Source organism: Hydra vulgaris, chromosome 04 (genome assembly GCF_038396675.1).
Source record: "Hydra vulgaris chromosome 04, alternate assembly HydraT2T_AEP".
In the NCBI taxonomy this organism is placed as follows: domain Eukaryota; kingdom Metazoa; phylum Cnidaria; class Hydrozoa; order Anthoathecata; family Hydridae; genus Hydra; species Hydra vulgaris.
Genome location: NC_088923.1, coordinates 20,044,486 through 20,070,971, shown reverse-complemented (window position 1 = coordinate 20,070,971; position 26,486 = coordinate 20,044,486). Strand labels below are relative to the sequence as shown.

Below are 26,486 nucleotides of genomic sequence, written 5' to 3'. Positions count from 1 at the left end.
TTATAAGTAAGTTTAATAAAAATCTAAATAAAAAGTAATTTTTAAAAACAAATCAAACTTCTGAGATAACAAACAAAAAATATTAAGAGTAACTTAAGGAAGCAGTTTAAAACAAAAGCATAACTTTAGAAAAGCTAAAGAAAGTGAAAAAGTTCTTAAAAGCAAACCATTTAAGAGACTAGGTAGAGATAGAAGCTGAAGAGTCATTTAAGTCATCAAAAGTAACGAAGAAAAATTAATGATATTAGGAAAATCAAGGAACATATGAACTTGGAATTTCAAGTTGCTGTCGATGAAAATTGTCGTCTTAAGGATAAAATAGACGTTGTCGTGGACGCTGCTGTCCAAAAAGAAGATTGAAAAGGTGCAAAACATGCCAATTCCTTCTTTCTTTCTATATAAGGAACCCATTTGCAAAACGCGCTCAGTTCGAGTAAACTAATTTTGAGAAAACAACGAAAGACTAAACTTCTCTCAGTTGCGCATCAACAGAAATTGATATTTTCTTTGTCAAATTTTATGACCAAATATTTTAAATTAGTCTAATATTTAAATAGATATTAGATTTCAGTATATAGAATACGGATAAAGAACTAACTCAAAATTTTTATTTTTGTGACTTTATTTTAGCGCGTTACGCAGATAAGCTCCAGTGCTCATATATATATATATATATATATATATATATATATATATATATATATATATATATATATATATATATATATATATATATATATATATATATATATATATATATATATATATATATATATATATATATATATATATATATATATATATATATATATATATATATATATATACATATATATATATATATATATATATATATATATATATATATATATATATATATATATATATGCAAATTATGTTAGTGTATTTTACAAATAGAGTGCTCAATGTTCTTAAAGAACAGAGCAATAATTAATTAGTAAAAAACACTTATCTAACTTTTATCTTCGACTTGAAGTTTCACCATTGCTGGATCATCAGGAAGAGTAGGAGAACTCTTCCTGATGATCCAGCAATGGTGAAACTTCAAGTCGAAGATAAAAGTTAGATAAGTGTTTTTTACTAATTAATTATTGCTCTGTTCTTTAAGAACATTGAGCACTCTATTTGTAAAATACACTAACATAATTTGCATATATATATATATATATATATATATATATATTATATATATATATATATATATATATATATATATATATATATATATATATATGCAAATTATGTTAGTGTATTTTATGTTAGTGTAATTTATGTGTATTTTATGTATTTTATAGTGTATTTTATGTTAGTGTAATTTGCATATATATATATATATATATATATATATATATATATATATATATATATATATATATATATATATATATATATGCAAATTATGTTAGTGTATTTTACAAATAGAGTGCTCAATGTTCTTAAAGAACAGAGCAATAATTAATTAGTAAAAAACACTTATCTAACTTTTATCTTCGACTTGAAGTTTCACCATTGCTGGATCATCAGGAAGAGTAAGAGAACTCTTCCTGATGATCCAGCAATGGTGAAACTTCAAGTCGAAGATAAAAGTTAGATAAGTGTTTTTTACTTATTAATTTATATATATATATAATATATTTAACTGTATAAATATATAAATATATATATTATTATTTTTTAAACATCAATAAATACGAATTTCTTTCGATACTATATTTATTTTTAAAAAGAAATTTTCGCTGGATTGTTGTGACGTCTTCAGCTTTAAAAGCTTTTCTTTTTTTCTGTAAAAATTTATTTAAAAAAATAAATTTAGTATCGAAAGAAATTCGTATTTATTGATGTTTATTAAGTAACAATAATAATAATTATATATATATATATATTAGGATGGGTCAAACGCCCCTTATTTTGAAAATCAAAAGGCACTGTTTTCCATGTGCTGTGGACGTACTCGAGGATCAATAATAAATAAAATTTAACTTATTTGCTCAAATTTTAGACCTCGCTCAACGGGCTCTAAAGTTAAATTTTTGCCCCAAAAAGTCATATTATGAGTAGTTAAACCTCCTTAATTAATTTTTTGTTTAAGTGAATAGGGACATTTGTGTGATCAATTAAAACAATAATTCAGCAAGATAGAGACTATTAGGACTGCTTTAGGTGCTGTTTTGTAAGTTTTTTATGTTAAAACTTTGACCTAGTTTCTCAATAAAACCCGGTTTTTACGTAATATTAGACTTAATAGCTAGCTATCGACAGCAGAAGAAATATACAACTAGGGATAGTTTTCTTATTGTGTTATGCATAGTTATGCACATATGTGGGTTTAGAAATGAAAATTACATTTTTTTTTCAATTCTTATTTTAAAATCATGTTTAAAAAATTTTTTTTTATCAATTAACTTAACATAAATTTATGATTTGACATAAATTTATGAAATTAGATAACTTTTTACAATTTAACAATCACATAAACCATGTAATAATTACATAACACATGTTAAATAATTTTTGACAACTTGTCTTTAGTATTGACTGAAAACTTTTGCCTGTGACTTGAAATTGAAAGCATCAAACATTGCTTTAACTCCTCATCCTGGCACATGTGTGTAAAGTCTCGGATAAGCTTTACTCCTCTCTCATCCTGGCAAATGTGTGTTAAGTCTTGGATAAGCTTTACTCCTCTCTCAACTCAATCATTTACTACAGTTAACTTTTTTATGAATTTCTTTAGGACTCGATACCCTAAAAAATTATTCTAATCTCTATAATAAAATATAAACAGACATTTTTAAATATTTTAAATGCTAAAAAATTTAATAAAATTAAATCAATTAAAAGAAAAACTTACTTTGAGCTAACTTGCATCCATTCGTTTCTATTGCAGATAGATTTAGCTGTTGAATTAGAATCCAACTTTGAGGTTCAACCAGTTCCCATAAATCTGGAATTTTCGTTATGTTAATGTTTAGAAAAAGTGGTTCTCCCAATGTAATCTTGAAGGTTTAGGGTATAAAAATAATTTTTTAGCAATTTTTTCTATTGCGTTATTGTCTAGCGTTTCATTGAATATAGCAAGTACAACATTTTGTTCTGTAAGAAACCATAAATTATTTTTAAAACTTTAATTGCTGCAGTTGAAATTGTTTTATTAAATGATCCATACTTGATTATGTCCCTGATTGCACATAAATCTAAGCAAGGAGACTAAAAGGCTGCCAATGGTGCTTTCAGAAACCATCTTGCATGAAACAGCCCAGTAAACCTAGCAACTTGATGAACTGTTGTTATTTCTTCTGCACTAATTATATCAAATTGTTGCAAATAAAATGTAAGCAGTTCTATTGCCATGTAGTAGATAGCTTTTGATAAAAATCTTGCATGATGAAAAGCTATAGGTTTACGAAACTTAAAATTTGCTAGTTTATCATTGCCTAGCCAAACCAGAACAAACTCTGCCAAATGCTTGTAGTCAAGCCAAGTGGAAAACTGTCTGTGAACAAGGAACATTCTAGATATATTTTGGTTTTAAAAGCGTTTGAAAAAATTCAAACTTGTTAATATCATTTTTTTTTAATTTAGAAAAAAGAAATATACAAATCTTTACCTTTTCTTCTTAAAATGTTCCTTTTTGCTTGCTCCATTCAAACCTGTTAAGGTTGTTCAAATTTATGTGTAGCTTTAAAGTTTCCCAGAAATTTTGAACTTTTTTGAAAAGATTATCTATTTGAGACTATCCCAGAAACTGCAAGTGCTGCATGCTAGATAATGACAAATGAGAAAATGAAAAAGCCATTTGAACAGAACTAGAACAAAATTACTTTATAAATAAACAATCAGCTGGTGAAAACTTAGGTTTCCACCAGCTGAGTTAATGACATTAGCCAAAGTAGCTGTATGTGATAAACTCTGAAAACCATATCTCCTTGCTGTAACAGCAGTAGCCTTTAAGATTTTCCTAGGTAGCACAACTTCAACAAAATCTTGGTTTTCTTTCCTTTTGATATTCTTAATCTTGGTTATCCTCTTCGTATTGTGATTCTTCACTGCTAACCTGATTTATAGTTAAATCGCTTATATATTCAGAAGCTAATATTTTACTATTTGAAGTAGTCACCCTCTTTTTGGTAGATTCAATCTCCCTTTACACAGTTTTATGTTCTCCTTGTTGATCATTAAAAAAATTTATATCGACATTTCTTTCCTCTTTAGTGATTTGTTTGCTTGATAAAATTTTTTGCTGCACATCTTTTACACTTATATCAAATAAATACTTTATTTCACGTTTGTAGTTATCTATAGTACTTAAATTTTGTGGTGTTTTACATGATTTGTTTTTTGATTGCTTTTTTCTACGATATTCCAAGCACAAGATCTTACTTCTATATAAAGAAAACAATGTTGTAGTGTTATGGTAAGATTCTGAGAATAACGTAATAAGATTCTTACTCTCTCTCTCTCTCTCTCTCTCTCTCTCTCTCTCTCTCTCTCTCTCTCTCTCTCTCTCTCTCTCTCTCTCTCTCTCTTTCTCTCTCTCTCTCTCTCTCTCTCTCTCTATATATATATATATATATATATATTGTATATAGACACATATTATATATACACACACATATTATATATACACACATATTATATATACACAAACACACATATATATATATATATATATATATATATATATATATATATTTATATATATATATATATATATATATATATATATATATATATATATATATATATATATATATATATATATATATATATATATATATATATATATATATATAATATATATATGTGTGTGTATTTGTTTTTTTAAGAAATTAAATTTAAAAATAAATATATACTGTGTCATTCACCTAATATATTGGTCAGCTACTATTGGAAATGAACTTCTGCTCCAGATTTTTATCAGTGACGAAACAAAAGTGCTTTTAAGTAAATTACATCCTCCAGGGTTATTGCAACTAATTTCAAAACTCCCATGGGGAAATTTGAAAAAAACTATATCACTGAGTTAATATTGTAATTTTTCTTTTCTTTCTTTAATTAGTTTGCCATGTAAATATTGCAGATGTTGCACTCCAGGAGATGATGATGTTAATGTAGATATATTATTTTTTCCTCTAAAACATAAAACAGGAAAATAATAAAAATTAAAATTATTTTTGATTTTTCTCACTTAAAGTAGAAAAAATCAATTTTTCTACTTTAATAAAGCTTATTAGCGTCATAAATTTCGCGATCTTAATAAAATTAACAGACCGGCAATTTGAAGGTATAGTAAAAACCGGTCAATTTTTTAAGAAACCGAGTCAAAACGCTTAAGCAGCCTAAAATTTATTCAATTTCTATAAGGTTAGGCTTAAAATGATCATATAGACCTACAAATCCGGATAAAACACAGTGCCTCAAAGATATCGATTTTTAAAGTTATTTAACTGGTTATAATATGATTTTTTAAGGTGAAAATTTGATCTTTGAGCCCATTGAGCAGGGTCTAAAAATTGTGTAAATGAGTTAAATTTTATTTTTAATAGATCACAGAGTACACACACAGCACACGAAAAAAACAGTGCCTTTTGATTTTCGAAAATAAGGGGCGTTTGACCCACCCTAATACATATAAATATATATACATATATATATATATATATATATACATATATATATATATATACATATATATATATATATATATATATATATATATATATATATATATATATATATATATATATATATATATATATATATATATTATATATATATATATATATAATCTTCATGTACATCCGTGATAATAGGATGCCCAGCAACTTTATTTTTCATTACTCAACACGTAAAGAAAGGATAGAAACAACAAACTACAGACAGCTAATTTTTTAGACAAACCTTTTTATTTCAACCAGTTCAGAACAATGCATCGACGCGATCAAATCGGCCGAAAAGCAATAAAGCTTTTCTACCTTTGCTAATTTTGAACAACAAAGGAAATCGCTCATAAAATCAACCAGTCAGTCAATATCAATTCCCATTTTTCTGTTGCCATAACAGCTGCCAGCCCAACCGATATTATCTCAAACACCAGCACCATTTATACTACCACTAACGCCGCAAACACGACCTGAAAATCCAAGTCAATATTGTCGTCAATACCGCTGCCAACGCCGCTGCCAGCACCAATATTATCTCGATGAACGCGACCACAACACTTATTGTATAAACACTATTAACAGCAGCATCATACAACAGACCAAAGCTCGACGAATTAACTTTTTTGACGAATTAACGGTTTAGACTAAAAATTAAAAATTCAAAACGCCACCCCAGAAATCATCTTTGTTGCTGAGACTTAGTTCAACGAGTTATCTCAAACAGAACCAGAAGGCTATAATCTGCATTGACAAGACAAAAGCTCTCATGAAGGTGGTGTGGCTTTATACATCAGATAAGGTATCTATTGAAGTCAAAATCAGCCAACTAAACTCCAAAAATGTTGAACAAGCTTGGCGTTGTACTTCTTGTGGTAAAGAAAATATTCAGTCAATATCAAAGAAGCACCATTAGGGACTACAATAAAAGGGCAATCGCACTGCCTAATATTAGGCAATTTTACAACCGTAAACGTAAAAATTGAACGTCAATTAACAGTTGCAAAAATGCGGTATATATGAAGTAGTGCTATATACGCGGAAATATCTACATCATTGAAGCGTTAGACTAGAAAGATTTATTCAATAACCTCTCAACAAACGAGTGTTACCAACTTTTTTGTCAAAAAGAAGAAGATGCTTAGAGGCGTTTTATACCAACTACGGACAATCTTATCGTTGAAGTCCCTAACCCACGAGTAACAATAAAAGTTAAAGAGGCAATCTTAGAAAAAAGAACAATTTGGGCAAAGTACCGAGCCGCTCGATGCTTTACACATAAAATCCTTCCGAAGAAATATGTCAAATTATGCAAACAGGTCAACAAAGGTTTATTTTACCATTTCAATATTGAAAAGTGTAAAGTGACGCATATAGACGAGGAAGAAAATACCAGCACAAGAATATTTCATGCACTTGAAGATACTCAAATTTTAGTTTCGGAAGACCTTAAACTCAAAATTTAAGCTTCGACAGCTGCTGCGAAAGCTAAACGATCCTCAGGGGGTCTGAAAAAGAGTTTTTAGTTTTTATTCTTATATATTTGAAATTCGAAATCTTAATGAATAAATGTGAGTACGCTATCCAGGCATGATCACCATACAAACAGTGAGGCATCGACGCGCTGGAGAAAGCTCCAAACTGTGTTACCAAAGCAAATATTTTATTAAACATAAAGCTCTTGAAGAGAGAAGAGCTATGTTACATTTGACTTAAATTAGCCAATTATAGAGCTACCTTTGTAACAACCATATGAGTCAAATATAAATAAATTACAAATAAAAAAATATATAAATAGACCTCACAACACTCAAAGAGAAAAGAAAAAGAGGTAAATTAATCCAGATTTTTAAACACATGCTCAAAATTGCCAAAATAAACGTCTATGTACCACTGAATTGCCCATAATCATTAAGGTGAATTATGTGAAATCATAATCAACGACTGGCACTGCAACGAGTACTGAGCTGCATGCATAGAAGGAAATTCTTTACAAACCGTGTTGTGTAATAACCGTCCAGTGGAATACCTATACTTTACGGCTGAGAAAACGTATTTGTGGTAAAAAATGGCTCTTTGCTTGTTTATGGTTTTAAAGCTGACAAAATTAACGTTTGATTATGTCAAAACACCTTTACTTAATTTCAGGAAGTAATTAAACCACAAAAACGCAAATTAAAAGACTAAAATGTTTTTAAAAATTTTCTGAATGTTTCATTTTATTTTTTTAAAATAAAAACATTCTGAATGTTTTATTTTTTAACTTTAAAACATGCGGAGTGTTGCTACATGGACTATCTTAAAGTCTGACTTGCAACGGAGTGCTGGCACACCGACTGACAAATAGCCTGACTCGCAACGGAGTGCTGCTATATCGACTGAGGGTTTGTTCTGGGCAGGCAGTCTATCAAATTATTAAAAAAATAAAAATAAAAAGTTTTCCGGTCATTGAAATTAAAAAAAAACCAAAAACTGACAATTTATGGTAAAAACTTAAAGACAACCATGCAAGAGTGCATATATATATATATATATATATATATATATATATATATATATATATATATATATATATATATATATATATATATATATATATATATATATATATATATATATATATATATATATATATATATATATATATATGTAAACTATGTTAGTGTATTTTACAAATAGAGTGCTCAATGTTCTTAAAGAACAGAGCAATAATAAATTAGTAAAAAACACTTATCCAACTTTTATCTTCGACTTGAAGTTTCACCATTGCTGGATCATCAGGAAGAGTTACTAAATCTAAAAAAAAATTCAATTTATAGAAAAAAATATTTTACAGGAAGTTATAAATTATTATAAAAAATTTTTAATTACTAAATTTTTTTTTTTTTTTTTTTTTTTTTTGTTGTATTTATTTTTTTTTTGTTGTATTTTTTTTTCAAAATCAAGAATCAAAAAAATTTATTAAATAAAAAAGCTGAATTAATATCTAAATGTAGGCACGAAAATAAATACCTCTAAAAAAATTATAAAAACAAATGACCAAATTAAACTATCCCCATTCCAAAGAAAATTATTTCATAATTACTTTCTGTAACTTTCCGTTAACAAAAAAATATAGTAATTAAAAATTTTTTATAATAATTTATAACTTCCTGAAAAATATTTTTTTCTATAAATTGAATTTTTTTTGAGATTTAGTAACTCTTCCTGATGATCCAGCAATGGTGAAACTTCAAGTCGAAGATAAAAGTTAGATAAGTGTTTTTTACTAATTTATATATATATATATATATATATATATATATATATATATATATATATATATATATATATATATATATATATATATATATATATATATATATATATATATATATATATATATATGCAAGAGTGCATATATATATATATATATATATATATATATATATATATACATACATATATATATATATATATATATATATATATATATATATATATATATATATATATATATATATATATATATATATATATATATATATATATATATATATATATATATATATATATATATATATATATATATATATATAAGCATTAAAACATCATATACGGTATCATACTATTTATTTCTTTTTTTTTATTTTTTACGTAATATTTCGGCTCATATAGTGAGAGCCATTATCAAACTGATAAAACCGTTAAAAAAAACCGTTTAAAAATTACAGTCGTCCCCCGGTTAACGAACTTAATTCGGAGTACGAACTAGTTCGTTATCCGAAAAGTTCGTTAACCGAAACGCGTTTTCCCATAGGCCGCCATTAAAAAATTTTTAATTGGTGGATTTTGCCGAAATAATGGGGGAAAAAATTCAAAAAATTGTCCAATTTGATAAATAAAATAGGCAAAGGTGAAATGATTGAAACCTGAGATTTATGCACTTTTAAAAATTGAAACAAATTGAAATTGTGCATGAAAATTGCTTGTCAAAGTTTTAGAAAAAACTAAAAATTGAACATGAACATTGCTTATCAAAAAATGAAAATTATGCATGAAAATTATGCATGAAAAATATTAGTGAAACAAGAAAAGAAAAAAATGAAACAACAAAAGCACACCCAGCACAACCATTCACCTCCCAGGCTTCCATGACACTCACAAAACTGAGGGGGAAATGCTGGACGGCGCGCCCGACCTTCACGCGCGTGTGCACGCCATTTGGCGGTCCCGGTTCGTTAACCGAGTTCCGGTTCGTTAACCGGAGGAGGATTTTGGGCAAACTTTCGGTTCGTTAACCGAAAGTTCGCTAACAGGGGGGTTTGTTAACCGGGGGACGACTGTATAATAAACGTAACCAAATGATGTCATTGCAACGTCAGATATTCAACATTTTTAATTTTACAAAAAATGGTTTCCAATGGTGAGTCATCACCAAGTTGCCATTGTCACGATTTAAAACGTTTTCTTTAGGTTTTGAACATTGTACACGTTGTATTTCAATGGCCTCACGAATTTTTCTTGTGTAGTTGTTTGAAATAACAGAAAGCGTTTTAGGGTTCTCCCAATTTATTTTACCATTACAATGTTGTGAATGTTCTACTATTCCAGATGTTTCCCAGTTGGCTTTTATAACATTATTTTTATGTTCTTGAATTCGTGTGGAAATCTTTTTTCTTGTTTCACCAATATAACATGAACCACATGTGCAATTAAGTTGGTACACTCCTGGATGACTGTTCGGAGGCAGTTTAGACTTGTTTCGGCAGAGTATATTTATCAAGGGATTACCAAAACGGAAGACTGTTTTAACACCGACTTTACGAAACTCTCTTCTTAGAACAAGGCTTAATTTTGGGATCCATGGTAAAATAACAAGATTTTTGGTATCAATTTTTTGAGAACTAGATTTATTTGTGGAGTATTTATAATTTTTAGCAATATCTGAATACTGTTTATATGAATGTCCATTTTCAGTAAAAACCTTAATAAGAAAATTAATTTCGTCTTGAATATTATGTTCTGAACAAATTTTGTATGCTCGAGCTAAAAAACCTTTAAAAATACTAACTGCGATATTCGGTGAAATACATGACTTTGGTTTTATAAGTACGTTTGTAATTGCATCTTTACGGTGTATGGAAAACTCATATTTGTGAAGGGAGTGATTGGTTGAAATACAAATATCTAAAAAATTTAATTGGTGTTGAGCATTTTCGTATTCGCATGTATATTGGATTGATTTATCTTGTGAATTTAAAAGTGTTAAAAAAGAATTTGCGTCATCAATATTATTAAATCGAGCATGGCTATCATCAACATAACGTTTATAAGACTTTGGTGCAATATTGAGATTTAAAGCCTGTAGAATAGCATTAGATTCAATATGTTGTAAATATGCTTCTGACAAGACAACCATTATGGATAGACCTATTGGACCAGAGTTTTTTAAAATATATATTTTGTCTTCCCATAAAAAATAACATTTACTAATACAGAGATCAATAAGTTTATGAATGTCAACTAAAGATAATTTAGTTCGTTGTATAAGATCATCTCTATCTTTAATAAATAAATATTACGTAAAAAATAAAAAAAAATAAAAAAAAAGAAATAAATAGTATGATACCGTATATGATGTTTTAATGCTTATAAGATTATTATACATACTGTTAAAGATGTCACTTAAATATTATATAACTTCTTCCTACGGTGGGAAGCTTTACAAAAATACCGTTCAATTACAAGTAGAAAAGACCAAGAACGCTGCTAGCAAAAACCAATGGATATTTTTAGAGAGATGTACAAAAAATAATATCCTACCTAAATCTTTTAACATTCATTGCCCGATTAAAACAAAAAACGGTTACAATTTAATGGTCGAATATAGGAAAAAGTTATTAATTATTGCAAAAAATGACGCTAAGAAAAGATTTTACCAAAGCAAACGTATGGTTATCGAACTATCGAATGCAATCAAAAGTATTGTGAAACCTGATGATATGCTAAACATAGAACGCATAACTGATAAATCAAGAAAAATTAAATTTGAACAAACAAAACAACACCTAATACGTAAGTTCAATTTTCTTAACAACTATAATAAAAATAATAGTATAAAAAAATTTAATTCTTTGAATACTATTTCAATACCACCTACTAACCTGATAAAAAATCCAATATTAAATCTTTCGAATATATCAATCTCACGTGAACAGGAAAACTTATTATCTCTTGGTCCACAATTTATTCCAACACAAAATAAAATTCCATTTATTGATATTATAACATCAACTGAGGAATGCGCTTTAAATATAGAAAAAAATGTGAACGTAGAAAGAGCAGAATTTTTAAGACAAAATGTCAGCAAAACATTAACCAAATATTTAAGAGTGAAAATCAATAGCAATATTTCTAAAAATCAACGTCTAGCTATCAATGAACTAAAAAATTCAACCAACATAAAATTATATCCATTTGATAAAGGTAATGGATTTGCCATTTTAAATTCAGAATCAGCAATACAAAAAATAAAGCAACAACTTGGCAATTGCGCAATATCTACAGTTGATCCAACTCAGAAGTTCCTAAATCTTATTCAACGTACCCTTAGTAAATTAAAAAAAGATAAAAAACTAGATAAAAAAACATATGGTAAAATATATTCTTCAGATGCAATTCCACCCCGTTTGTATGGTTGTATTAAAGCACATAAAAGTGAAAAAGGTTATCCAATGCGAATAATAGTTTCGACAATTGGCACACCACCCCATAAACTTTCGCAACATCTTGTTGAGATAATACAACCAACTTTAAATAAAAATGAATGCCATGTTAAAAATTCATTTTCGTTTGTATCAACAGCAAAAGAATGGTTTATTAATGACGAAGTTCAAGTGTCATTTGATGTTATTAATTTATACCCATCAGTGCCACTTGATAAAGCAACTGTTACAATTATTGATATGCTAAACAAAGATAGAGATGATCTTATACAACGAACTAAATTATCTTTAGTTGACATTCATAAACTTATTGATCTCTGTATTAGTAAATGTTATTTTTTATGGGAAGACAAAGTATATATTTTAAAAAACTCTGGTCCAATAGGTCTATCCATAATGGTTGTCTTGTCAGAAGCATATTTACAACATATTGAATCTAATGCTATTCAACAGGCTTTAAATCTCAATATTGCACCAAAGTCTTATAAACGTTATGTTGATGATAGCCATGCTCGATTTAATAATATTGATGACGCAAATTCTTTTTTAACACTTTTAAATTCACAAGATAAATCAATCCAATATACATGCGAATACGAAAATGCTCAACACCAATTAAATTTTTTAGATATTTGTATTTCAACCAATCACTCCCTTCACAAATATGAGTTTTCCATACACCGTAAAGATGCAATTACAAACGTACTTATAAAACCAAAGTCATGTATTTCACCGAATATCGCAGTTAGTATTTTTAAAGGTTTTTTAGCTCGAGCATACAAAATTTGTTCAGAACATAATATTCAAGACGAAATTAATTTTCTTATTAAGGTTTTTACTGAAAATGGACATTCATATAAACAGTATTCAGATATTGCTAAAAATTATAAATACTCCACAAATAAATCTAGTTCTCAAAAAATTGATACCAAAAATCTTGTTATTTTACCATGGATCCCAAAATTAAGCCTTGTTCTAAGAAGAGAGTTTCGTAAAGTCGGTGTTAAAACAGTCTTCCGTTTTGGTAATCCCTTGATAAATATACTCTGCCGAAACAAGTCTAAACTGCCTCCGAACAGTCATCCAGGAGTGTACCAACTTAATTGCACATGTGGTTCATGTTATATTGGTGAAACAAGAAAAAAGATTTCCACACGAATTCAAGAACATAAAAATAATGTTATAAAAGCCAACTGGGAAACATCTGGAATAGTAGAACATTCACAACATTGTAATGGTAAAATAAATTGGGAGAACCCTAAAACGCTTTCTGTTATTTCAAACAACTACACAAGAAAAATTCGTGAGGCCATTGAAATACAACGTGTACAATGTTCAAAACCTAAAGAAAACGTTTTAAATCGTGACAATGGCAACTTGGTGATGACTCACCATTGGAAACCATTTTTTGTAAAATTAAAAATGTTGAATATCTGACGTTGCAATGACATCATTTGGTTACGTTTATTATAATTTTTAAACGGTTTTTTTTAACGGTTTTATCAGTTTGATAATGGCTCTCACTATATGAGCCGAAATATTACGTAAAAAATAAAAAAAAATAAAAAAAAGAAATAAATAGTATGATACCGTATATGATGTTTTAATGCTTATAAGATTATTACACATACTGTTAAAGATGTCACTTAAATATTATATATATATATATATATATATATATATATATATATATATATATATATATATATATATATATATATATATATATATATATATATATATATATATATATATATATACATATATATATATATATATATATATATATATATATATATATATATATATATATTTATATATATATATATACATATATATATACATATACATATATATATATATATATATATATATATATATATATATATATATATATATATATATATATACATATATATATATACATATATATATATATATATATATATATATATTTATATATATATATATATACATATATATATACATATACATATGTATATACATATATCTTTACATACAGTATCGGACAAAACGAGTGCAACCAAATAACGCTAATTTCGTTTCTTTATATAAAAGTGCTGCATTTTTTCAATTTAGAGAAATAACTATGTAACTGTTTAGAGACAAAGTTCTTCAAGTTTTATTTATCACAAAGTTCATTATTTGTACACAAAAATTAATAAATTAATCAAAAGTTTTAAAAAAAGTCGATTTCCTTCTCGACAAAACAAGTGCAACTCGACAAAATGTTGACCAAGCTGTATTTCGCTATCAATATTTCGTGGCGAATCCTTTGTTGTCAATCACAGCCTTGCATCTTCGAGGCATAGATTCGATCAGGTGATCAATGAAACTTTGTGGAATCGCTGCCCAGGCCTTTTGGATTTGTTCAAACAGTTGATCCTTATTACGAACACCTTCACGATTAATTCTGCGGTTGACGATCTCCCACAGGTTCTCAATAGGATTGAGATCCGGAGATTGAAGCGGCCAATCCATCACCGATAGGTGGTTGTCTTGAAACCACTGCTTGACTACTTTTGCAGTGTGTTTCGGATCGTTGTCTTGCTGAAAAACTCATTTTATTGGCATATTCCATTCAGCATAAGGTAACATAACATCATTAAGGATATTTTTATACATAAAACGGTCCATTATTCCATCGTTTCGATGTATTGGACCTAGACCATTAGCAGAAAACACCCCCAGACCATTACATTGCCTCCACCATGCTTCACGGTCTTATGGCAGTAACGTAAGTCGAGGCGTTTCCGGCCGGTCGACGTAAACGGCAAACGCCATCGCTCCCAATGATGTTAAACTTCGATTCATCACTGAACAGGACAGTTCGCCATTTCTGCACATTCCATTCAATATGAGATGTAGCAAACAGGAGTCTTTTCTTCTGGTTTTTTAGTGAAATCAGCAGTTTCTTTGCAGGACGTCGAGAAAACAATCCGGCTTCAACAGCACGTCGTCTGGTTGTTCGGTCCGATACAGGCAGCTCTAATTGCTTTTGTATCTCGACTGATGATATCCAGGGATCCTTCTTGACAGATCTGACGATCATAGAATCCCCTTAGAAGTGGTGGAACGCGGTCTTCCACCTTTGTTATCTGCCAACTTCCCCGTAGAACGATATTTGGAACATTGTCTTGATACGGTCCAATTTTTCACGCGATGTTTATCACAAATACTTTTTTGTGACATTCCACTTACGTAATCGCCAATAATTTTTTTTCTTAGTTCCAATCCAAGACTGTCGGGAGCCATTTTTGCACTTGAAGTCATAAAAATTATAAAAATAAATAATCACGCTTCTCAAGGTTACGTGTTACATCTACCTTGTGATGATACAATAATGCTCTGTTGAACACAATGTCTTGGTTAGATGTGGACTGTACTGATGTAATTAAACACTTGTTGTATTTCACTTCTTGTATTGATGTTCTTCGATAAAACACTTTAAAAAAACTCACTTCAATAAACTGTCTTGATAATACTGACTGATTGACTTCCATATACTGACTGAATAACATGTCGATTTACATGTCTCTTCTATAGTAAAATGAGCCTGTGTGAACCTGTTCTGAAAGATTCTAGATGTTTCTTTTCGATGTTTCTGGAAGCTTCTGGATGCGTCTGGATGCTTCTGAATGTTTCTGGATATTTCTGGATGCTACTGGATGCTTCCAGATGCTTCTTCTGGAAACTTCTGGAAGCTTCTGCATGCTTCTGGAAACTTCTGGATACTTCCTTTAATTATTAAAAAACTTCCGTGACGTTGACACGGTCCAGACTTAAGAAAATGAAGCAAACCAAAAAAGTTGCACTTGTTTTGTCCGCTGCAAAATGACACTTGTCAACGAAGTTCTGCCTGTGTGCTGTTACCTGTCAGCTGATTGCTCATGTCATGGCATGCTATGACTTCAGACTCCTGAACTGTTTGCTGTGGTAATATAGTTCGTTTCGTTTTTAAGACATGTAAAATTAGGAACACTTTTTAGCATTGTTCGATGTTGGTTGCAAATGTTTTGTCCAATACTGTATATATATATATATATATATATATATATATATATATATATATATATATATATATATATATATATATATATATATATATATATATATATATATATATATATATATATATATATATATATAAATATATATATATATATATATATATATATATATATATATATATATATATATATATATATATATATATATATATATGGCATTATCTGGAGGCACATTTTGGAGTCCAAGGTTGCATCCACCGCCTTTTTATAATGCACAAGATTTTTGTTTTTGCGAAAAATATTGGCAACTTTGGCAAAAACGCAACAAAATTTAGGTTTTCGTTTTAAATTTGTCTATTTGATTCTTTTCCTCCGGATACTATCTTGCTAACCTCATCCATGTTAATTTTATTCGCTGATCACTTCAGACGTTTACTTGACCACTTATTTTTTTAATCTAAAAAATCTGATAATTTTTCACTATTATTTTCACTTATAAAAATTATTTAAATAAATTTACTTTTAAAAAAAGAATTAAAAAAAAAAGAATTCTTTTTTAAATTTGTTTTGCCTCAGCAGACTTGTTTTCTGTCTCCAATATGTATTTAAAAAAATTACTTTTTTAAAAATAGATTTAAGATTAAAAATAGAATATAAAAGTAAAGTGACATTTTTAAAAGTTATTATAATTCATTTAAAAAAAAGTTTTTTTTAATTAATTAAAAAAGAAATTGATTTTTTGTTGGCCTCTCCAAACGCCATGGCGCCGCAGCGGCTGCCTAGGCTGGGCATGGGTAAAGCCGGGGCTATATATATATATATATATATATATATATATATATATATATATATATATATATATATATATATATATATATATATATATATATATATATATATATATATATATATATATATATATATACATACATATATAATGTATGTGCTGTTTTGAAGTGCATATAATGTCAAGAAAGTGCTCATGAATTTAAACCATGCGATTTTCACACCTTTTCACAAAAATAAATTTCTATTAAGCAACCGCAAACCTGAACATTAGATCCACGCCCTTATAACAATAGCTTTATGTTATAGTTTTGCGTAACTAGTTCAATTTGTATATAAATATTTTAACAAAAAATAGTATTTCACCTGATGATTGGAACAACATAAAACTTACAGTTGTGAAAATCACTAAGTTTTATTTCCAACATAAAAATATATATATATATATATATATATATATAAGGTTTTGGCCTGAGACTTGCGACTTGACTCGAGACTTTTGCTAATTTTAGCAAAGCTCTCTTTTAAAATAGAGCAGTTTTTTTATTTTATTTTAGTTCTTTTAAACTATTTCCTATTTTCGAATGCTTTCCTATGACTTTTAACTCTCTTTAACTACGTTGATTTGTGTCGTTATTTTCTTTTTTTTTCTTTTGTTTTGATTTGGTTTTTTATTTTTTTGTCTATCTTTTTTATTTATTTATTTATTTTTTCTCAACTCTCCTATTTTTTATTTAATTTATTTTTATTAAAATTTTCCATTAACCTTCCAAAACTTCCTTTTGCATTTTTTTTATTTTGTATGTGATTTATTTCTAAAATTCGTTATAAAAACGCGTCCGCAATTCCGAAAGTCTATTGCACTGCTGTTCTAATTGTAAATACTCTAAAGTGTGTTTGCTACCGAATTCGGCATTTTGTAAAATTTTAAAAGTTAATTTAAAACTATTAGTGCTATAAATTTCGGAACGCCTGCAGTGCCTGGAGTAGTTAACATTGTTTATACAGAGTTAGAGAAAGAAAAGAAAAACACATCCAGGAAAATATGCCTTTTAATAAAAAGTTTATTCAGACGAGACCTGCGGTTGCTAGACATGACGAATCTAAGATTGCAGACTTTCGAGCAGGTTAGGTTTTATAACACTAATTTATTTTCATTTTATTAGACTTTTAAAATATATGCATATACCTGCGGGTCCACTTGCTCTCCGCGGTAACTCTTTACTTTCAGTAGACTAGTATGACACCCCATCATTATTATATTATTTTTATTAAAGCTTTGGGTTATAGATAATGGATTATTACTTTATAGAACAAAAAATGAGAATTATAATTTATGTCAGGCTGTAAGCATTTCCCTTTATTAATAACACTTGATGTTTGGTCAGATAGAAAAATGAGGGGTTACCTTGGTAGAACAGTGCATTTCATACAGAACTGGACAAAGTGGGTTCTTTGAGTTTTTAAATTTTAATATCTTAAACAATTTCGTTATAATATTCATTGAATATTGTGGAAATCTTTATATTATGATTGTCATGCAGTCATTAATGTTTGATTTTTCATTTTGATAATGATATCTAGCATTTAAAAATAAAACCCAAAAAATCCAAAAAACCCATAAAATTCCCAAAAACCAAAAAACTCACTTTCTGAAATAATGAAAATTGGGTTTTTCCAGCTCTGATTACATACAGAACTATCACTGTCACACACAACTGTATGCGATAGGTTCTTAGGTGCTCATACTGGGGATAACATAGCAGAATATTTTTAAAATTTGTAAAATATATAAAACATTTGACAAAATTGTGTATGTTGTGACAATTTCTCAAACATGCGCAAAGAATTCGCTACAAATTATCCAAAAGAACCCGAAGGTAGTGGTGATACACTTGCAGAGAAACCTCACGACCACGTAGAAAAGCAAGACGTGTGGGTAGACATTATGGCACCGGACAAAATAATCCAAAATATCAATCAGCTTAACCCAAGACCAGAGGTTACAAGAATAAACTTTTTCACATACCCTACAATTAGCAGTCCGCGATGGTCCGTGATGGTCTCAAAATTAGCAGTCCGTGATGGTCTCAAAGAGGCAAAAATTTACTCAGTTCAAGCTAAAGCATCCAAAACATGCACTTCGCTTCATATTTGTATAACATTTAAAGAGGTTTTTGATAAAACGTTTGACTTCGAGCAGTAAACGCAACAAGATGACATTCCACATTCTGTCACAAAAAAAGCATCGTCACTTTGGATGAAAAGAAATTGAAAAATCTACTTGATACTTAAGTTACCGCAACCTAATACTAAATAAGAGAATAAGTGCAACTTAGAGAACTCGTTGTTTTATTGCAGCCATTTGCTGAAGCCATTAATATGACTCAAGGTTAAAAAATGTGACAGTTTCATCAGTAGTCCCCTCGATTGTTGGGCTATATAGTCACTTAAAGCAATTATAAACTTATACTAAAATACTATATATAATGTAGTATATAATAATAAAAATATATAATAAATATATAATAAAACTATATATATGTATTAATATAATGTAAAATATTTATAAATATAAAACTACAACTTATCTGTCCGGTATGAAACAGGCATTGAGAAATAGTCTTCAAAAAAGATTTTTTTGTATACAAGGCCGTCCCGATAGGGTCACTCATGGGCGGCTGTTGTATGTGTTTTTTGCCAACTAGATAGACAAAAAAAAAAGTCCTCAATATTTGACATTTACCAACTATAGTATAAAAAAACTTGCCAACTTAAATGCCAAGTGTGCTAACTCAAATCCATATATAACAGCTTTGGGGGTGGGGAGGGGGGGGAGGAACACCCTACACCCCTTGTTCGGGACGGCCCTGCTTTTATATTTGCGAATAATGAACTTATCCCATCAGTAGATGAGAAACTACCATTTGATGACTTTATATATGTTGTCGCCACAGTTTTGGATCTCAGTTTTTGCTTCTTTTGGACTGAGAAGCTGTATCAAGTTAATCCAGGTCAAACAGACAACTTAAGGATAAATATTCTTTCAAAGATTCTTCAGTTCTGAAACAAAAAGTTTAGCCATACCAATGCACCCATGGACAGAAAAGTCTTACCAGAAAATCTTCCTCTAAGAAGTCAAGGACTAATTCTACACCTGTCAGTCAGACTGGAGCAACATCACAACCACCTGTTAAAAGTTATTATACTCAGTTTTATTGCTATGAGGAACTATTCAATGAAGCGTTTGCATCAAATCCCGACATCCTTGATGTAGACTCCAATTTTTAAAATTCCATGGGCAAAAATGACCAATTCTCAAAAGTGCTGCCATGTATGCTTTTGTCATTCCTGCAAGCAGGGCTCCTGTTAAAAGGCTATTCAGTCAGGGTGGCCTGATTATGAGCCCTAACCTTACAAGTTTAAGTTCTGTCACTGTTTGTCAGTTAGTGTTTTCAAAATATAACGCAGGTAAATTACTTTATTAATTTTTATGAAAACCAGTATTAGTAATCTTTGTTTAAAATTAATGAAAGAGTACAATTTTAGTAAATAAGCTATATAGCTTAAGAAGTGTTGTTCCACTGTATTGTGTATCCTTAACTACTATATCACAGAAGGTTTATTTTACTTTTAAGCATTGAAGTATTATATGATTATGATAAAGTGTTAACTTGTAATAATCATGTCCATGCTGTATTTTATAATTGCAACTTGACTGCTTAAATGTAGCTATCAGAGCCATAGCAAGGCTCCCCCACGTCCCGCAATATGGGAGGCACTTTTAAATACTTCGTGGTCATTATAAGAGGTTTTGGAAGGGGCCAACAAACTCATAGCCGCGGCACTAAAAGCTACCACACGCACTGAAAACTTTGATTGTAAAATGACTTGACTTGAGGCTTGATATGTCACTAAATGAGACTTGCTCAAAAGTGACTTGAAAACAGCTTGTGTTTTTTGCTATAAATTTTTTTTTAATGAAGACAAGTGATTACTTGCCTAACCAATATTTAAATAATATAGCTATGGATAAATGAAAAATATAACCTTTACTGGCACAAATTATTCAAAAGGTACCTCGTTTTGAATAATTTGCATTCAAAATTCCCCAGAGTTGAGATTTGTACACAATCGCCAGAGTTAAAGAGATTTTGTTTTCTATTAATCTAATATGATTTTTCCAATTTAAATTTTCATCAATTATATACCTAATACTTTCATTGACTTTTTATTTATTTTAATGTTGTTTATAAATAAATCTGGAAATTTAAGAGGTAAGATATCAGATTATGAGGGGTTGTGAACAAAATATATTTTGTTTTGTCATTATTTAAAACAACCGTTGAGATTTAGTAGTTCAGTGTTAACAGTAGAAAAAACGAACTTTAAATTATTTCTAGAAAATAAAATATTAGTATCAACCGCAAAAAGAATTAAATTTAGGAATTCAGAGGATAAATGGATATCATTTAAATATATATGAGAAATAGCAGACAACCAATCTTCGAGCCTTGGGGGACACTATAACTTATAATTTCTAACTACGTATAAGTTAAGTCGCTCGTAACATACTGTTTACAATTCTGAAGATAAGAGTGAAGCCAAATTTAAATTCGATTTCATAGTTCCGTAGTTTTTCAACTTATAGAGAAGGATTTCATAATCGACAGTGTTGAATGCTTTTGATAAATATACAAAAACTCCCTGTGTATAGTTATTGTCATCAAATCCTTTCAAAATACTATTAATCAAATCAATTATTGCATGCTCTATTATCTCATACTATGATTTTTCTTAAAATCAAATTGTTTATGATATACATTTTTTTTTAAAGGTATATTCTACTGTTCACTACACGCTCATTGAAGCATTGGAAAACAAGAAAATATCGCTTGTAGTTAGTTTCTATTGAATCATAGCCGTTTTTCACGCTGGTAAATGTGAGTTAAAAATCTCCCACATCATAGTTCAAAAGAACGTATTTCCCGCAAAAATTTACCCGGATTTAGTAAAAACAAGTATACTTTAAAACATTGATTATGCATAAATATAACGTATTTTGTTTTGGATTTTTTAGAAGGTTTTTAGAAAAGATATAAAAAAAAACAATTCATTAAAAAACATAATAATTACAACTTTTAAGTGTTAATAAGAAGCTAAAAGTTTCAAAATTTGTCCAAAAAAATGAATTTTTTGAGATTAATGTTAAAAAGAACAATTTGAAAATAGTAAAAAAGTTGTAAAGACAAAGTCTATTTTTAAGTATATACAAGTCATTCTTTAAGTATTTAAGGAAATGGTTGAAAGCCTTTGTACTACGAATATGCCTTTTGATTCTCACTATTTGTGCTTCATGGAAAGATAAAAGCTTTGGACCCATTATGGATTTTCGTAACTTTTTATCCTTCCAGAGGGCTGCTGGAAATAATTTATAATTGGTTACTATTAACCATGTCAAAAAGTCATTGTTTTTTCAATGCGCACCTCAAAAACCACATCAACAAAAATGTAAATAAAACTTTTTTCCAAACAAGTTTAAGCTTCAGGATTTGTTTTGCGGTAGTTATATTATATTCTGAGTTGATTTTATATGTTATTGCAAACTTACTATTATATTTAGCATGTTATTCACTACAAAGCCCACATCATACGCACCCCAAAAACAACATTAGATTTTCTTTACTATTCAATAATTATTCTTAAAATTGCATATAACTATTATTTATTCTTGTTATACATATATAACTATACCACATGTAGTATAGTTTTATTAGGTTTACTATAAATTTTTTTTGTATTTGCTTTAAATTACTGTCAAAGCAACTTATATATATATATATATATATATATATATATATATATATATATATATATATATATATATATATATATATATATATATATATATATATATATATATATATATATATATATATATATATATATATATATATATGTATATATATATATATATATATATATATATCTTTTATTTGCTATACAGAAATAAAAAATGAAAATATTTTTAAAATGAAAACAATGTTTACTTTACGTTTTGGAACAAGGTCAATAAACCCAAGTTGTAAATCAAAAGCAGTTGTTGCAAGAAAGCACACAAATGCAAAAAATAAACAGTTGGCAGAAGCTGTAGCATGGTGCAAAAATAACAATGTAAGAGGACATTGTGCCCTGAAATCAAGACTTTTCCCATTGATTAAAGATCGAGAGGCAATAAATCGACGTTTGGATGGTAAAATAGAAATAGGATAAGAACGTCAATACTGCTCGAAATTTTTAGAAGAAGAAGAGAATTCAATTGTACTATTAGTGAAAAATAAAAATAGATCTTTGCAAGGTGTCAATAAAGCGCAACTGACTAAGTTAATGTTAGATACATTAAAAATAAGAGATTACACAAACAAGAGATTAAAAGGAGGACGAAAAACTCCATTGTCATCTGCAGCGAAATTGGCATTAAAGAATAAACGGTATTTCTAAAATTTGCTTTTATTTTCAGAATCTTTAGTACTTGTTAAGCTAAGTTGTATTTTCCACAAACTATAAAAAACATTTTATAAAAAAAAATTGATCTATGTTTGCATATTTATATTTTTAGATTTGGTCGTTCATTTTGGCTAAGATTTCATGCAAAACATAACAGTTTAACTGTCAAACGTCAAAGACAAGTATCAATCAACAGAGCTTTAAATTGTACAAAAAAAATGGCTCGCAATCACTTAGGTCTTTTCGTTATTGAAAAACTCATAATGTCATGTTTCCAGAGATTAAATCATTATCTAATCAGTTTTTTAAAAAATATGTGTTTCCTCTTTAATTCCTTTCTTTCTTTTTAAAACCTTATTATTACAAATAAGTATAGCCAATTGAACCAATCATATTGTAGATGCGCTTGCAGAGGAACTTAATGCTGCTGGAATTATGATAGAAACCGAGCACATCGAGGAAGGTATTTGGAAATGAAATATTGACACCACAAGAGTTTTTAATAATGATGAAACTCCACAATTCATTCATTATGGTGTTGATGGAACTTCTTCTGGTTTGGTCTATGCAACGAAAGGAGATCAATCCAAAAAATGCAGAAATAAAACAGAGAATGTGTTACCATTCATCCCTTCGTGTCATTCTGAGGTTTGTTTTTATTTAGTATTTGATATTTTCTTAGAATGATTGAATTTAGACCAATATTTCAGATGTAAAATTAATTTTCTTATTTAAACCGTATTTTTTAACAAATCTATTATTATCAAGACTTACTGGTTTAATTTAGTCTCACTATACATTTAACTACATTAAAAGTAAAGTAATAAAACTGTGCTGTTTAATAACTTTTTAAACTAACTTGAACTGAGATCATATTACTAAAAAAATTGCAACTTACAATTTCAGGAGAGGTCTGTATGTGTTAAGTAATATTTGGTAATGTAAGTATAGCAAGCCTGATTGCACCTAATGAAGTAACAGCTAAAATAAAACATCTACTGGTAACCACTTCAGACCATACACTTCAGACCATACACTTTTGGCCGCTTTTAAGGAATTTGATGAGTATTTAAAAGAGGAAAATATTAAAAGACCAGTGGTCCTATTATTGATGGACATAGTTCGAGATTTGATTATCATGTTATGTCATTCCTTCAATCAAGAGACATATGGATGTTTCTTACCCCACCAAATACAACAGGGGTTACACAACTTTTAGACCAGTTGAATAAATATATTTATCATGAATATCGAAAAGAAAAAGATGAAATGTTTACTGAGGAAAATTCTCTAAACAAAGAAGCACTCATGCTTATTCTAGCAAATATATGGGATAAATGGGCAACACAACCGACTCTCCTAAAAGCTGCAAAGCAAGTTGGTGTAACCAATGAAGCCTTGAGCATTGAAATTATGATAATTGAATAGAGACTCCTGAAGAGGCCTCAGTTTCATCCATGCAATCAACAGTAACTTCCCCTGATCATTTATTGTATCTCCTGATAGAAGAAGACGATCAGCATTGTATTGGAAAGAAAAGTTTGAAAATGCTCAATCTTTGATTAACGAGCTGCACGAGAAGAGCATCCAACTTGAGGAGATACCAGAATTTATGACTATTAAAAAAGTAAAACCAAATCTATCTACCAGTTCAACACGAACAACTCAAATTCACGAGTCAATGAAAGCTAAAGACATTTTGAGTTTAGTTGCAAGCATTAATGAAAAGAAAGAACAAAAGGTTCAAACACAATTGCAAAATGCAGAAAAAAAAAGAAGAAGTAAAGAAAATTTTTATTAAGTGTAAAGAGATATGTGTATGTACAGGAAACATTTGTAAAGTAGCAATGTTTAGGGAATGTACAAAATGCCACGATATTTTAAAATCTCAGTGCAGCAAGTTAGCGTGTCGTGTTGAGGGCAACAAACCTGCAATGATTTTTCCTGCTGCAGCTTTGCAAAAAACAGGGACGAATCCAAGGAAAAGTTTATTTAATTCAAATAGTAATACATCAAAGAGGGATGAATAGTTTTTTTATAAAGAATATATGTATAACTAAAACATTCTTTTTAAATGTAATGTATGACTTTAAGTTATTATGATTTCAAGTTATTATTAAACATTTTTGTTGTTGTAGTTTTTGACATTTAAATTTATTTTCTAAATGCACCCCAAAAACCACATCACTATTAGGTTAAACTTGGCTCAAAAATTTAAAAAATAATACTGCAAAATAATTTACTTTTATGATTATTATTGAAAAGGGCACTTAAGGGCTTATATAAAAGTCAACTTTGCAAACTTAATCTGACATTTACATGTGTTATGGTACTTTTACTGAAATATTTGATTTAAAAAACCAGAGAAATTTTTAGAAAAGGCTCAAAACAATCACTTAAAGCTATAAAAATGAAAAGCGGATTTATGTTTCCATTAGCTTGAACATTTTAATGAAAAAAAATCAAACCCTTATACTTTTTAGGTGTAAGTCGGACTAGCTACATTCCAATAAGTAACTGTGTGGTTTTTGGGGTGCAATAGTTTTTGCGGTGCATATACCTGTAACAAAGTTTCAACTTTTCATAGTTTAAACTAGATTATTTAATAACTAAAAGTTTAGTATTTTTAAAATCAATTTCGGAGAATGGCTCAAGGATCAAATCAACAAACGACTAGTGCAAAATATGTATTATGTTTGATAGTGATTTTTTTTTAATATTTTGGTTATTTGTTTATTTAAAAAAATGAGTATACAAACTAATCTTTAGGTTTT

At 28.6% G+C, this 26,486-nt stretch overlaps 2 protein-coding genes and 1 long non-coding RNA gene across 3 annotated transcripts; 1 reads left to right on the top strand and 2 right to left on the bottom strand.

The window, feature by feature from the left end:
• Positions 1-2,365: 2,365 nt before the first annotated feature.
• Positions 2,366-5,155, bottom strand: LOC136079022 (uncharacterized). Its single transcript, XR_010637869.1, has 3 exons — positions 4,887-5,155; positions 2,873-4,403; positions 2,366-2,766 (listed from the first exon to the last, which is right to left on the bottom strand). It is a non-coding gene; the product is annotated as an uncharacterized LOC136079022 (long non-coding RNA).
• Positions 5,156-10,041: 4,886 nt separating this feature from the next.
• Positions 10,042-11,082, bottom strand: LOC136079261 (uncharacterized). Its single transcript, XM_065794987.1, has one exon. It carries the CDS (start codon positions 11,080-11,082, stop codon positions 10,042-10,044), a length of 1,041 nt encoding a protein of 346 aa, XP_065651059.1.
• A 457-nt stretch (positions 11,083-11,539) lies between these two features.
• Positions 11,540-13,825, top strand: LOC136079260 (uncharacterized). The gene has a single exon (XM_065794986.1). The coding sequence runs from the start codon at positions 11,540-11,542 to the stop codon at positions 13,823-13,825; it is 2,286 nt and encodes a 761-aa protein (XP_065651058.1).
• The last annotated feature ends 12,661 nt before the right edge of the window (positions 13,826-26,486 follow it).

What these genes read in the sequence shown, in the direction of transcription:
- LOC136079260 (XM_065794986.1), top strand. Translation starts at nt 11,540, where the DNA reads ATGGTCGAATATAGGAAAAAGTTATTAATTATTGCAAAAAATGACGCT.
- LOC136079261 (XM_065794987.1), bottom strand. Translation starts at nt 11,082, where the DNA reads ATGGTTGTCTTGTCAGAAGCATATTTACAACATATTGAATCTAATGCT.